Below are 14,161 nucleotides of genomic sequence, written 5' to 3'. Positions count from 1 at the left end.
CCATTGCCCTCTATGGGGAGGTGGATGTCAGCAGACATGTGTCCGCTGATATCAGATCTGACAAAATCCGCTGAAAACCGACGGATGCCGATACATTCGCCATACGTCCAGTGGGTCGGATGGTATGGGATTGGATGAAAACGGAAAGGGTGTCAGTTTTCTTCCAATCTCCCCACAGTAAATTAGAATTAGGAGGACTTATATATATTTATATTCTGTTAGTAAAACCTTGGATTGTGTGCATTATTCATTCCAGAAACATGCTTGTAATCCAAAGCACTTGTATATCAAAGCAAATTTCCCCATAAGAAATAATGGAAACTCAAATGATTCGTTCCACAACCATTTATTCATACGTCCTTCAGTTTATAGTCCATATAAAAAGAATATAGCAATGTGACCAGGTTGTGTAACCATAAAATGTCAATCCACAAATGGAAGCCTCTACAAAGGGAGTAGAAGCCAAATCCATCAGGAGCTACAGAGTATAAAAGAGAAGAGAGGCGCCTCTAAGGCTGGATTCACATCTATGCATTTTTAGTGCTTTTTGCATTTTGCAGATTTGCACTACAGTCCATTTACCATGGTTTCCTATGGAACACGTTCTGTAGTGCAAACCTGCAAAATGCAAAAAGAACTAAAAATGCACAGGTGTGAATCCAGCCTTTGTGTAGCAATATGGATACATTTAATGAAGGTACAACATTTAGCAACTCACATGGTTGATGATTAAAAGAGGCAATATCTAAGTATGCATTAATCCGGGGTAAAGCTGTCCACATAGACCATCCTCTGCACCGCCGGCTCTCAATGCTATCAGCCTGCAATCATGACTGGGAAGACTACCCTGCAGTAGAACGATCTGAAAGTGAGACTTGAAGCGTTCGTGGAGTGCAGAGTGGAAGGGAAGACATCAATGGTGGTGCAGAGGTTGGTCTATGTGGATAACATTACACCGGATGCCTGCATAGTTAGATGTGCCTCTTTTAAACATCAACCATGTCAGTTGCTAAATGTTGTACCTTCATTAAATGTAACAATGTTGCTACACTTAGGAGGCGCCGCTCTTCTCTTTTATACTCAGTTGTGACATGACGCTACTTGTATGTCAAGTCATCGCTTGTATATCAAGTCGAGATTTATTAAAACATTTTCCTTGTCTTGCAAAATGCTCTCAAACCAAGGTTTTAAAACCAAGGTTCAAACAAACATTACATGATGTAAGTTCTACGTTTCAGGCTCACAAGCTTACGCCCTTCTTCAGATCGATCAAACACACATCTAAAGTCAAAATTACTTTCATGACCTATCTGTCTCTTACCTGGTCTGTGTATCAGCCTTAAGGCTTGTACTCTCACACCTGCATGCTTAAGTAATCTTCCATCAGTGTGGCTCCACAGGAACCACTATTTAACACCGTATTCTCCAAGCCTGCCTTGCCGTGCAATATTGTGTGTTTGGCTTCCTGTTTCCAGCTTGCCGTGTGCTCTAAGTTTGTCTCTGTTACTGATCTTGGCGTGTTCCCGACTATCCCTGTCTGCTTGTGACCCTGACCTTTGGCGTGTTCTCGACTATCCCTGTTTGCCTGTGACCCTGACCTTTGGCGTGTTCTCTGTTATCCTTGTCTGCTAGTTGCCCCAACATTTGGCTACCTCCTTACTATCCCTTTCTGTCCTGGGCTGCTGTTTCCTCTTCATCCTCCTGTAGCCTACTGTGAGCGTGAGCTGGGAGACGTGACCTGGAGCCAGTTGCAGCCCAGTCCATCCTCACCACTAGAGGCTCTGGTGAACACCTGCTGGCTCTTAGACTCCGCGCCCTGGGGAATCTATGCTCTAACTCCCTGTGGGATCTATGTTGGTGCTCCAGGGGACCTGCCTTCCTGAACTACCCCGAGTTCCATCCGCAGCAGTCAGCCTTAGGGTCCACTATCTTAGCGGTTCACTCCTGACCTCAACGGGGTGCATCTGTCACTTGCACTCAGGTGACCTGACAGTTACACACATCGCTTAAATACCATCATTTTACACATTTGGAATCAATTATGTGATTAGTAAATCGATCAAATACAAATTAGATCCTTTTCTTATACATCCTTATTTCAAAGGTGGGGAAATGGTTAGCAAAGCGTAGAGCCCTCCCATATTTCAACAGAAGCTTCCACTCTTTAATCTGTCAAAAAGAAACATGTACACAATGTATCACTATCACATTGAATGAATTATCACCTAAATAAACAAATCTAACTCCAGCTCTGTATTCAAGCCCTTAGGGGCAATAGTATCAAGAAAATGAATCCAATGTACCTCACGCTTTTTTACAATGGATTCCCGGTTACCACTCCTCCCATTCTTAATTCCCTCCGGTACCATGCATTTTATTTGGGAAATTGAATGTCCTTTCTCCAAAAAAATGTCTTGCTAGAGGCAACTGTGCCAATTTATCTCTGATTGAATATTTGTGCCTTGCTATCCTATCTTTAACTTTCTGAATGGTATCTCCGATGTATAGTAACCCACATGGACATTTTATTGCATATGACAATTGGCAAATGTAATAAGGGGGTATGATATTAAAATCAAAGGTTATGTGGATGGGATATACTCTTGCCTTTTATCATGGATTTACATTGTATACACGATAGACATGAGTATGACCCTGTACTACGGGATTCTAAAAAAACTAATACTAATGGGCTGGGAGGGGTATATTGGTCAAATCTGACCAATCTATCACTTACTGTTCTTCCTTTTCTTTTTGAGGATAAGGGGGAGCTTGAAATTCACTAATATTTTGGATAATTCTCTCTTAATAAACCCCAATGTTTCTGAAGGATATTAGGGATACGAAGTGAATATGGACAATACTGTGACACTAATGGAATTCTCCTATCATTTCTATAGTGATGCCTATTCTCTGCTAAATGTACACATTCCTTTTTAACTAATGAAACTGGATAACCTCGCTTGACAAGCCGGGTTTCCATTCCATTTAGTCTTACTTCACATTGTTGTGGATCACTAATGATTCTTTTAACCCTATGTTGCTGGCTCCTAGGTACCGAATTAAACACCCCATGGGGGTTTTATAAACAGATCACTCTCTATGTTCATACCATTTATTTTCAGCAATGTGTCCAAAAATGAAATCTCCCTATTGCTATACAAGACATTACATTTCCAACTGTACAAAAATATCATCAATAAATCTGAACCAACCCTTACAGTGTTCAGTAAACATTTTATTATTATAAATAAATGAGGTCTCAATCATATTCATAAATATATTTGTGTACGGGGGTGCGACGTTGGAGCCCATGGCTGCCCCTTTAAGCTGCAAATAATTCTCTTCAAGAACAATTTTAAGCAATGCTAGCAGGAAATCAATTTGTTTATCATTATAACTCTGTGACTATACCAGCAGACGCCAGCAGGCTTCTATATCCAGATCATGTGGAATAACAGTGTAAAGACTAGAGACGTCCCAAATGACTAGAAAAGAGTCATGTCCCACTTGTATATTCCTAGTTTTCTCAAAAAAAATCACCAGTATCACATAACTATGATCTGGTATTAAATTACCAGTGAAGTAAAACATCTATCCAAATTTTGCGCCAATGGAGTGGTAACTGACTCTCTTCCAGACACTATAGGACAGCCCGGGGGATTTAAAAGGTCCTTTTGAATCTTCGGTAATATATACATTACTGGTGTGACAGGATACTCGCATATTAGAAATTTCTGGGTGTCCTTATCAATAATACCATCTTTAAGAGCTCTCAATACCACTTTTATTTTAGACTCAACCTAAATAACAGGACAAAAGTTCAACTATTTATATGTATGCATGTCTGATAACTGTCTTAATAACTCAGCTCCATACCACGGGGTACCAATAACTACAATCGCTCCCCCCTTGTTGGCCCGTTTGATAAAAATATCTCGCTGAGCCAACAAGGAGGACAGAGCTTCACTTGCTTTGTGACTAAAGTTGTTTGGTATATGGTCCAATTTAGACCTATCACTCAAAAAGGAATCAATTTCTGCATTTACATTATTAATGAACACCTCAATGGCAGAGTAGGAGGTACAGTGGTACTTTTAGTTCTCAAATTTAAATTCTTAATAGAAAATGGCAATACACCTAAATCTGGTAAACCTTGTTTCAAAGAAAAATAAGCTTTCCATCAAAGTTGCCTATAAAAGCGATATAAATCCTGTCTCAACACAAATTTGTTAAATAGAGGTTTGGGCTTTTGCCCTAAAAAAAATAAAAATAAATAATACCTGTACTTCAGTCTCTGTTAATGATATAGAAGATATATTATATACCACATTGTCCTCTAATGCCTCCACCAGTTCTGGAGTCTGGTTGTTACTCCCCTGGATACTCCTTTTCTTGTATCAATTGCCTCCCCTCCTGATGCGTGGTCTGTGTAGCCTCCTTGGTCAAAAAAGAAGGCTGATGACCCTGTAGAGGCAATTTAAGAGTAGGAGGTGGAGATTTGTTTGTGCTGTTGTCCACGTCTGTAAGTCTTGATGTGATGGTGATTAGGATTAGACCAGTTGTATACTCTGTTGTTGGTATAATCATCCTTGTCTCATTCCAATTTAGTACGTTTGCGCAATTGCACATTTTTTCTAAAGGCAGATAATTTCTCTTAATTTTTTACTTTACTTTAATGTTGGTGAATTAATCGCTGTTAGAAAACTCCTCTAGTTGTTTCTCAATATCAGTAATCTGCTGTTTAATCACCACTCGTTCCTGCTGTAGGAATTGCACGGGCAATGTCATTATATCGAACGAACATTTGTTTAAAATCTGGGCAAACTTTGTTTTGAAATAAACATTCTGTGAAAATAATGTAGGTACAATACGGACTCTCAAACCCCTAATGAACATCAGTAATATTCTGACAATGTTACTTTGTGTACCTTCATGGTGACAGATCGTTGTAACAATTTCTCCATTTTGCAGGTTAACTGTATACAAGATGAATGCGTTAGAAAGTCCCTTGATCCTATCGTATCTGTTAAGAATTTGGAAGCATCTTCCCCCGTGAATGAGAAGGATCTACTGGTAGCCATTTCTCCACTGATTCCAAAAGATAGTGCTGGTCTTCAGGGGTATATAACTTTTCAAAGTAGAGGAAAGTCGCACCCAGTCTTCAACTAGTGCAATGCGATCTGGTTATCCCACTGATCAAATATCCTTAAGAAACATTGGGGTTTATTAAGAGAATTATGCGAATATTAGTCAATTTCAAGCTCCCCCTTATCCTCATATAGAAAAGGAAGAACTCTAAAGGGATAGATTGGTCAGATTTGTCCAATATACCCTTCCCAGCCCATTACTAACTTTTTTTTAGCATCCCATAATACCATTACCATACCATACCATACCATGTCTATAGTGTATACAATGTAACTCCATGATAAAAGGCAAGAGTAAATCCCATCCACATAAGGGGTATGATATTAAAATCAAAGGTTATTACACTTGCCAATCGCCATATGTAATTAATGCAATAAAATGTCCATGTGGGTTACTATACATAGGAGAGACTAGAGCTGCACGATTAATCGTCAAGAATCGTTATCGCAATTTTTTTCCCCGCTGCAATCTTGACAAAAGTGTTTCAGGATTCTTGCTATGCAAAGAATGCTCTCTGCTCTTCTGAAGCCACAGCCGTCAAAAGAAAGGAAGAAAAAAAAAAAAAGGTAGTCTGCCAAGAATCACAACATTCTTTAGCAGTGAAACGAAGTCTAAACATTGTAACAATTTGTCAAAGGAATAGACTTCGTGTGTAAGGAAAGTTTAAAACACTAAAACCTTTTTCTGACATTTGTTGGTTTCAAGTTAAAATTATTTTTTTTTGCTAGAAAATTACTTAGAACCCCCAAACATTATATATATTTTTTTTAGTAGAGACCCTAGAGAATAAAATGGTGGTTGTTGCATTATTTTATGTCACACTGTATTTGCGCAGCGGTCTTTCAAATGCAATTTTTTTGGAAAAAAATTGCTTAAATGAATTGAAAAAACAAACAAAAAAAAACTAACCAATAAAGTTAGCCCTTTTTTTTTTTTTTTTGTATAATGTGAAAAATTTTACGTCGCAAGAATCGTGATCTTTTTATTCTAAACAAAAAAATCGTGATTCTCATTTTGGCCAGAAATCGTGCAGCTCTAGGAGAGACCATTCAGAAAGTTAAAGATAGAATAGCAAGGCAAAAATATTCAGAGATAAATTGGCACAGTTGCCTTTAGCGAGACATTTTTTGAAGAAAGGACATTCGATTTCCCAAATAAAATTCATGGTACTGGAGGAAATTAATAAGACTAGGAGGGGTGATAACCGGGAATCCATTCTAAAAAAATGTGAGGTACATTGGATTCATTTTCTTGATACTATTGCCCCTAGGGGCTTGAATATAGAGCAGGAGTTAGATTTGTTTATTTAGGTGATAATTCAATCAATGTGATAGCCAGATAGTGATACGTTGGGGGTTATTTACGAAAGGCAAATCCACTTTGTACTGCAAGTGCACTTGCTCTAAATCTGAGGGGTAGATCTGAAATGAGTGGAAGCTCTGCTGATTTTATCATCCAATCATGTGCAAGCTAAAATGCTGTTTATTATTTTCCTTGCATGTCCCCCCTCGGATCTACAGCGACTTTACTTCCAAGTGCACTTGCAGAGCAAAGTGGATTTTCCTTTAGTAAATAACCCCCATTGTGTACATGTTTCTTTTTGACAGATTAAACGAGTTGAAGCGTCTCTTGAAATATGGGAGGGCTCTATGCTTTGCTAATGATTTGCCCACCTTTGATATAAAGGACGTATAAGAAAAGGATCTAATTTGTATTTGATCGATTTACTAATCACATAATTGATTCCAAATGGGTAAAATGATGGTATTTAAGCGATGTGCGTAACTTTGACTTTAGAGGTGTGTTTGATCTGAAGAAGAGCGTAAGCTTGTGAGCCTGAAACGTAGAACTTACATCATGTAATGTTTGTTTGAACTTTGGTTCAATAAAGACATTTGAAGTGCAGCAATCCTCTGGACTTTCTTATATTTGGGCAGTGGGATGACCAGATCGCATTGCACTAGTTGAACACTGTGTGCGGCTTTCCTCTACTTTGAAAAGTTTAATTATATATATTTTTTTCTCTCTCTTGTACACACAGTAAATGGGAATGACTATGGTTGACTTTATTCTTGAAGGTATTTTTACAATGTCTGTCATCAATATCACAACCTAGTGAATCACAATAAAAGCATGTGCAGATCGGGTGTCCTGATGCCTGTTTCAGGTCAGTGAGTCTATTGTGACGAAAGGGCCCACCAGAGTCTCCTTCAGTAACATGTTAGCAAAGGTAGCTCCCATATTCCTATCCTGGCAAATTAGTAATAGACTGGAATATACAGTATGTATATGGTCATTTCTGCCAGGTGAACTAGCTAAGCTTTAATTTCTGAGGCTTGATGCAGTTATGTACCACCCCAGGTACAGCCAGCAGAAAGGCATTCCTTAGGACTGCACTTGGTGGTCTGTGCCACTATGCATCGGAGGTCTGTATAGGCCAGAGGAGCATTACCTAGAGGCATGCGGATTTGTATGAACCCCTACAATGTGTTGGGAAGTGCAGCTCTGCAAGGCTTTGCCTGGCTCTGATGCCATCACATGACACAGGAAAGGATAAGATTTTTGTAGTGTGGCAGAGACAAGGCAGTTTTTTTGGTGGGTGAGAGAAGTCTTCCTTAAAAAGGGGTGGTTTAACCCATGCCATGTCAAGATTGTTTTTTGCATCACTATTAAATCCGTAAATTGTCCTTTTTTACCCTTTGGTCATGATTAGCTTTCAGTTTATTTTCTGACTAAAAATATTTAGGACATACAAATTAGGACATTAAAAATGAAACAAATCACTGTGTCAAATATGCTAGGTACGCAACTGGCTCAATGTGCTCCTTTCTTCTGGGTATACAGTCAGCGTAGATGCAAGCAGTCCTTAGCGGAGGTCTTCTTTAAATCTAAGCAATAAAAATGTTTCAAATTCCCAAATTTAGCAAAATTAAATCTGTCACATGATTCAGGATCACAGTTTTATGAAACAGAATAAAACCATGGAAAACTACTTTACATAACATTAAACCCATATGGTCTTGGTGTACAGTAGGGATGAAGAATGCTGCATCTAGGTTAGAGGAAAAGCTTTACCACAGTAAATTCCACCCATATTATAAAGTGTATGAACAGATTTAGTTACACACAATTACATGTTTCTCAAGTCAAACAGCCAATCAAGAATTTTAGAAATGTATTTTATTATGTATCACTTCTTCAAAATGTATACATTATAGAGGAGGCAGATGATATAGGACAAACTCCAGTCACCTATGTGACAGATCCTTTCACTTGCCATTTCTTTCATATAAAAAAAAAAATAGGAGTTTTATATTACAGTAAAATAGGATGTAATAGCTGTAACGGAGGAGTCCTATTACTAGGATCATACACGTTGAACCTTGATATTTTCCATTGAGAGAGCATTCCTTTCTCATTGCATAATGCAGATGTGTTTAGTAACGTATCATTCGTACATACACACAGAAAAGGCCACAATTTTAAGGGCTATAGCATAATAATTATAGGTGGCTGTTATTTCATATTATCTTGTGACCCAAATGAGGCACTACACAACATCACACTACTTGTCTCTACCTGAAATATCGTAGCCAATTTAGTGGGAAGCAAAAGTTGTCTGACTCCAAGACAAAGCAGAACTTTACACAGGCAGCTATTTGCATACTCATTAGCTTACCCATTACGACAGAAATACATTGACTGCCACTACAGATCAGCTTCTATAAATGCATGTTGCCTGGCTGTCATGGTAATGCACTGGCCTCATTACTTTGAGTCTATATGTTTGCCACCCGCCTGGAATTTTACTGTCTTGACTAATAAAAATGGAACTTGTTGCCAAGGTTAAAAATAGGATGGATATAAGGCCTTAATATTTTCCTGGAAAAAAAGGTGGCAACAATAGTAGTTACTGACCTAGAACAAATATGCAGATCATGAAAGGCAGTAGCTCACTGGCCCCAAAGTAGTATTCATTGAAAAAAAGCTCAGCATTTTCAGAAGGGGTTGCGCTGTGGTGCCTCCATGTTTCTCTCATGACAAGTTTTTTTCTTTTCAATAACAAGCGTACAAGCAACAGGTTCCACAGCACAAAGTGTATGAATTTGGAGCACAGTTCAGCATTTTCAGGAGGAACCGTATAGTGCTGGTCAGTAAAGGAGAACCCTTTACTGCACAGTTATGCATGTCAAGGCGTTTGACAATACTAATATTGCCATGAGTGTCAGTGCTGTCTGTGTTTGAAAAACATTGGCCTGGTCTGATGAGTCAATTTCAGCTGCAACATTTAGATTTTAGGGTCAGAATTTGGGGTAAACAACATGAAAAGCATATATCCATCCTACCTTGTATCAACGGTTCAAGGTGGTGGGGGATATTTTCTTGGCACACTTAGTACCAATTGAGCATCGTTTAAACACCACGGCCTACTTGAGTATTGTTGCTGACCATTTTCATCCCTTTAGGACTACAGTGTATCCATATTTTGATGGCTACTTCGAGCAGAATAATGCACCATGTCACAAATCTCCTCAAACTGGTTTCTTGAACATGACAATGCGTTCACTGTACTCCACATTCACCAGATCTCAAGCCAATAGAGCACCTTTGAGATGTGGTGGAATGGAAGATTCGCATCATGGATGTACAGCCAACAAATCTGCAGCAAGTGTGTGATGCGATCACGTCACCATGGACTAAAATCTCTGAGGAATGTTTCCAACACCTTGTTGAATCTATGTCACGAAGCGTTAAGGCAGTTCTGAAGGCAAAAGGGGTCCAACCCAGTACTAACAAGGTGTACCTAATAAAGCGGTCGTGAGTGTATGTTAATAAAAAAAAGGCAAAACTTTTTTTTTCATTTTGGATAGAGCAAAGAGGGATTAGAATGCTTGTAAGTTTTTATTGCTGTCTGTGTCCTCATTAAGGCGCATCACCCTCTCCATTTGTCCTGTTAACCATTATCATTGAAATTAAATCCCAAAGTTTGGGTTGTCCCCACAAAAGTAAATGGGGGGGGGGGGGGGGAATCTTCCACTGGAGATACTAGTTCTGGGGACCTGGGAGTCCGCAGAGGATTTCCCTTCACTTCCTGGTTTGGCTAGGGGACAGGAAGTGAATGGAAGTCTGCCCAATGGGACACAGATGGCTATCTATCCATCTCTTATAGGGGTTATAACGCTGTCTCTTGCTCTACCCAAAATTGAAAAACAAAGTTTTGTCTATTAGTTCTACTTTAAACTCCCTGCAAAGATCATTTTTTTTCTACCCATTAGTAACCAGTCTCCAACCTTCACTGGAAAATGAAACCTTAGCAGCTCAACATCCTTCCGTACTCCATCAACAGGCCTTGGTAAGCAGACCCCTTCTCCAGGAAGGAAAAACACTCCCATACAACATTGCAATCACTTTATTTGGAAACCATGTAAAGATAGACTTGCCAGCCCTGGAAAAAGACAATTTAGTCATACACTTTACTAAATTAGCCCAGTATGTGTATAACGTAGCCCTGCAAGATTCTGACCAAAATGAGAATCACATTTTTTTTTTCTTACAATAAAGATCATGATTCTCGCAGTGCATCATCCTCTTTCACATGATGAAAAAAAAAAAAAAAAAAAAAATTGGGCTAACTTTACGGTTTAGTTTTTTATATTAAAGTGTGATTGAAAGACCGTTGTGCAAATCCAGTGGCACATAAAATATTGCAACAACCGCCATTTTATTCTCTAGGGTCTCTGAAAATTATATATATATATATATATATATATATATATTTATTTTTTTATTTATTTTTTTAATATTACAGCAAAAAAATGCTGATTTAACTTGTAAGCAACAAATGTCAGAAAAAGGTTTATTCTTTAAGTGGATAAACTTCCCTCATTTATAGACCAAAGTTCATTCCTTTGATCCAAAAAGACTGTGTTAAAATATCTATCTATCTCCACAATCTGATTCTTTAACGGTTAATCGTGCATCTCTAGTATAACACGATATGTAACTACAGGGCTTATACAATTGTACCCTCTGCAGGTTTCAGAGGACCACTACTATAAAAAAAAAAATATAATATAATAATATCACCAATACAAATATCTTTAATTTTACTATAGTCAGATACAAATAAATACTAATGGTTGGTTGTGATTGAATGTGTGTTATTGCTGCTCCATTTGTTGTTTATTGATAAAGTCTGAAATGAGGTCTCTCACTTGGACAGAAGTTATGTTTAGATTGTTCCTGGGATTTTACTTTGACAGAATCTGCATACAATGTACTTCTATATTTTTAAAGCCTCTATGAATAAATTACATATAATAATGTAAATTTGATATAAATATTTTTGCCATTGGTTTTGCTGCCACCTGTAGGCATTCATGGTACAATCCAACTAAACGGAAAATAAAACACAAGTTCCTATATATTCATTTATTTCTATAGTGAAGGGTAAATAAATTAACCTTAACATACGGTGTAATAGAACACACACACACTGACAAATCCATTCATAGAACTTTACACCTCGTTATGCTCATTCAGCCATCAAGGCATTTTAATTTCTGATGCAGAAGATAAGAGACATATGAGTTTGTGAACTATGGAGTGTTTTCATATTTTTCTTGAGAATTAAACGTGCAGGTATGAAGCATTACACTATGCAAAAACAAAAATTTACAGATATTGTGTGAATAATAAGCCCGATGTGTTGCGTTTACCACTCTGGTATTAATGTGTTGGACCACAGGTCTTTTCTACTAGTTCCAGTCCTATAAAAGAGCCGCGTAGAGAAGGTCATGTAAAGATCAGAGATTTATGCTCAGGGATACCATACTTTGCCTTGTTCTCCTCAAACAGTTCCTGGAGGGACTCAAGGTAGATCTGATGAAGCTCGTCAATCTCTTCCTGAGTGGGGTTTGAGGTTTGCTTCACTGGGATGGGCTTGCCTACTGTAGAAACAAAAATGACAACCTTCAGATACACGCCACTTTACCAATCATTCATACTCTACTTCATGGAAGAACAAAATATCACCCTCTTGTAAAAAAGAATTAAAGAATAAAAAAAAAAAAATATCTTATTTTCTTCGTCATACTCAAAGAAAATAATTTTACAGGCAAGTATATCATGGGACACAGAGTTAGGCCAATATTCGTTACCTGCTGGGTTATACTTCATCTCCAGGTGAATGGACACTGGTACTGGACACTTTAGACAGGAGGTGATCCCCTTTATAACCCCTCCCATACAGGAAGTACTTCAGTTTTGTAGCAAGCACTGAATCCTCAGAGGGGAGGGACCTCTGTGTCCCATGATGTACTCAAAAGAAAAAAAGATTTTACAGGTAAGCAAGACGAAAAAAAATCCTAAAATTTTCTTTTTCATAAATCACGGGACAAAGAGTTAGGCTAATATTCATTACCCGCTGGGACGTCCCAGAGAAATAGCCTTGAGGGGGAGGGAGACACCCTGCCAAACAATAGCCACCAGACCTTATATACGGCAGCCCGCAGTACACTGCGACCAAAAGCCAAATCCTCGGCTGCTCGAACCTCCACTTGATAAAATTTTGTGAACATATGCACTGAAACCACTTAGCAGCCTTACAAATCTGAGCCACAGATACCTGATGGCGAAAAGCCCAGGAGGTTCCTACACCCCTGGTAGAATGAGCTCCCACCCTAAAGGGAGGAGCTTTACATTTCAGACCATGGGCCTGAATGACCAATTGACAGACCCAATTGGCAATGGAAGCTTTGGAAGCTGCCTGCCCCTTCTTGGGTCCCTTTGGTAAAATGAAAAAAAAAGGAGGAGTCCGATTCTCGGATCTCCGCAGATCTAGACAAATAAACCTTGACTGCTCGGACAACATCCAAAGAATGCAATCATCTCTCTTCCCCCGAACGAGGCTGAGAAAAAAAAAAAAAAAAGGCGGCAAAATAATGTCCTGATTTAAATTAAAAGGCCGACACCACTTTTGGCAAAAAGGATGGAACAGGTCATAACATGACCCTATCGTAGTAAAGGATCAAGTACGATTCCCTGCATGAAGGGGACGCCAACACCCTTCTAGACGAGGCGATAGCCATCAGGAAGGCTAGCTTGTGTGACAGCAAGTCTAATGGAATTTCCTTGATCGTTACAGAAACAACCATTTGAACCTAAGACAGTACCAAGTTCAAGTCCCGAGGACACATAGGTGACCTAATGGGGGGAAGCAAGCGAGTTGCCCCCTGCATAAAGATTCGGACCAGTGAACGGGAGGCTAAAGGCCTTTGGAAGAATACTGATCGGGCTGAAACTTGACCTCTGATTGTACTCAAAGCCAATTTGATTTCCACAGCTGACTGTAGAAAAGAGAATTCTCCCAATCACATATTTCCAAGGATGCCATTTTTTTGGCTTCACACCAAGCAATATAAGTCTTCCAGACCTTATGATAGATCTCCCTAGCTTTTCTAGCATTCACTAGGGTAGACAGCACTGGTCCCGAGATCCCACGGTCCTTTAACACCCTGGCTTCAATAGCCATGCCGTCAAATTTAGAGACTTTAAATTGGGGTGGAATATAGAACCTTGAGACAGTAGATCAGGGCGCCGTGGAAGAGTCCATGGGCCGTCTATTGTTAGTCCTACAATCTCCGGGAACCAGGGCCTTCTGGGCCAGGCTGGTGCCACCAGAATGACTGGAACTCCCTCTCTCCAAATCCTGTGCAACAAATGTGGAAGGAGAGGGATCGGAGGGAAAGCATAAACCAGGGAGTACTGGCTCCATGCAACTACCAGAGCATCTCTTGTTCGGGACACAAACTGCTGTAGCTTGTGGTTGAACCTGGATGCCAGTAGGTCGACCTCTGGCCATCCCAAATGTTGGCAAATTTCCTGGAACACTCCTGGATGTAGGGACCATTCCCCCAAGCAGATTTGCTGGCGGCTGAGATAATCTGCCTTCCATTTCTCTACTCCCGGGATATGGACTGCCAATAGAATCGCCACATGTCCCTCTACC

The 14,161-nt window shown here is 39.3% G+C and overlaps 2 protein-coding genes across 3 annotated transcripts in view; both read right to left on the bottom strand.

The window, feature by feature from the left end:
* The window catches only part of LOC141139636 (diacylglycerol O-acyltransferase 2-like), a 71,403-nt gene extending 66,916 nt beyond the window's left edge, over positions 1 to 4,487 (bottom strand). The window contains exon 1 of one of the 2 annotated variants that reach the window (XM_073625952.1): positions 4,284 to 4,487. The gene's annotated coding sequence lies outside the window, so the exon portion shown is untranslated. The remainder of the gene's footprint in view (positions 1 to 4,283) is intronic. The other variant, XM_073625954.1, reaches the window with a different exon arrangement.
* A 7,193-nt stretch (positions 4,488 to 11,680) lies between these two features.
* Positions 11,681 to 14,161, bottom strand: part of MOGAT1 (monoacylglycerol O-acyltransferase 1) — a 46,626-nt gene continuing 44,145 nt past the window's right edge. Inside the window, exon 7 of the mRNA XM_073625949.1 lies at positions 11,681 to 12,101. Coding sequence (XP_073482050.1) covers positions 11,947 to 12,101 — 155 coding nt within the window. The 3' untranslated portion in view covers positions 11,681 to 11,946. The remainder of the gene's footprint in view (positions 12,102 to 14,161) is intronic.

The sequence above is a fragment of the Aquarana catesbeiana genome, linkage group LG04 (genome assembly GCF_042186555.1).
Source record: "Aquarana catesbeiana isolate 2022-GZ linkage group LG04, ASM4218655v1, whole genome shotgun sequence".
Classification (NCBI taxonomy): Eukaryota; Metazoa; Chordata; class Amphibia; order Anura; family Ranidae; genus Aquarana; species Aquarana catesbeiana.
The sequence above is the reverse complement of the archived record's forward strand: the minus strand, read 5'-3'. Positions and strand labels throughout refer to the sequence as shown.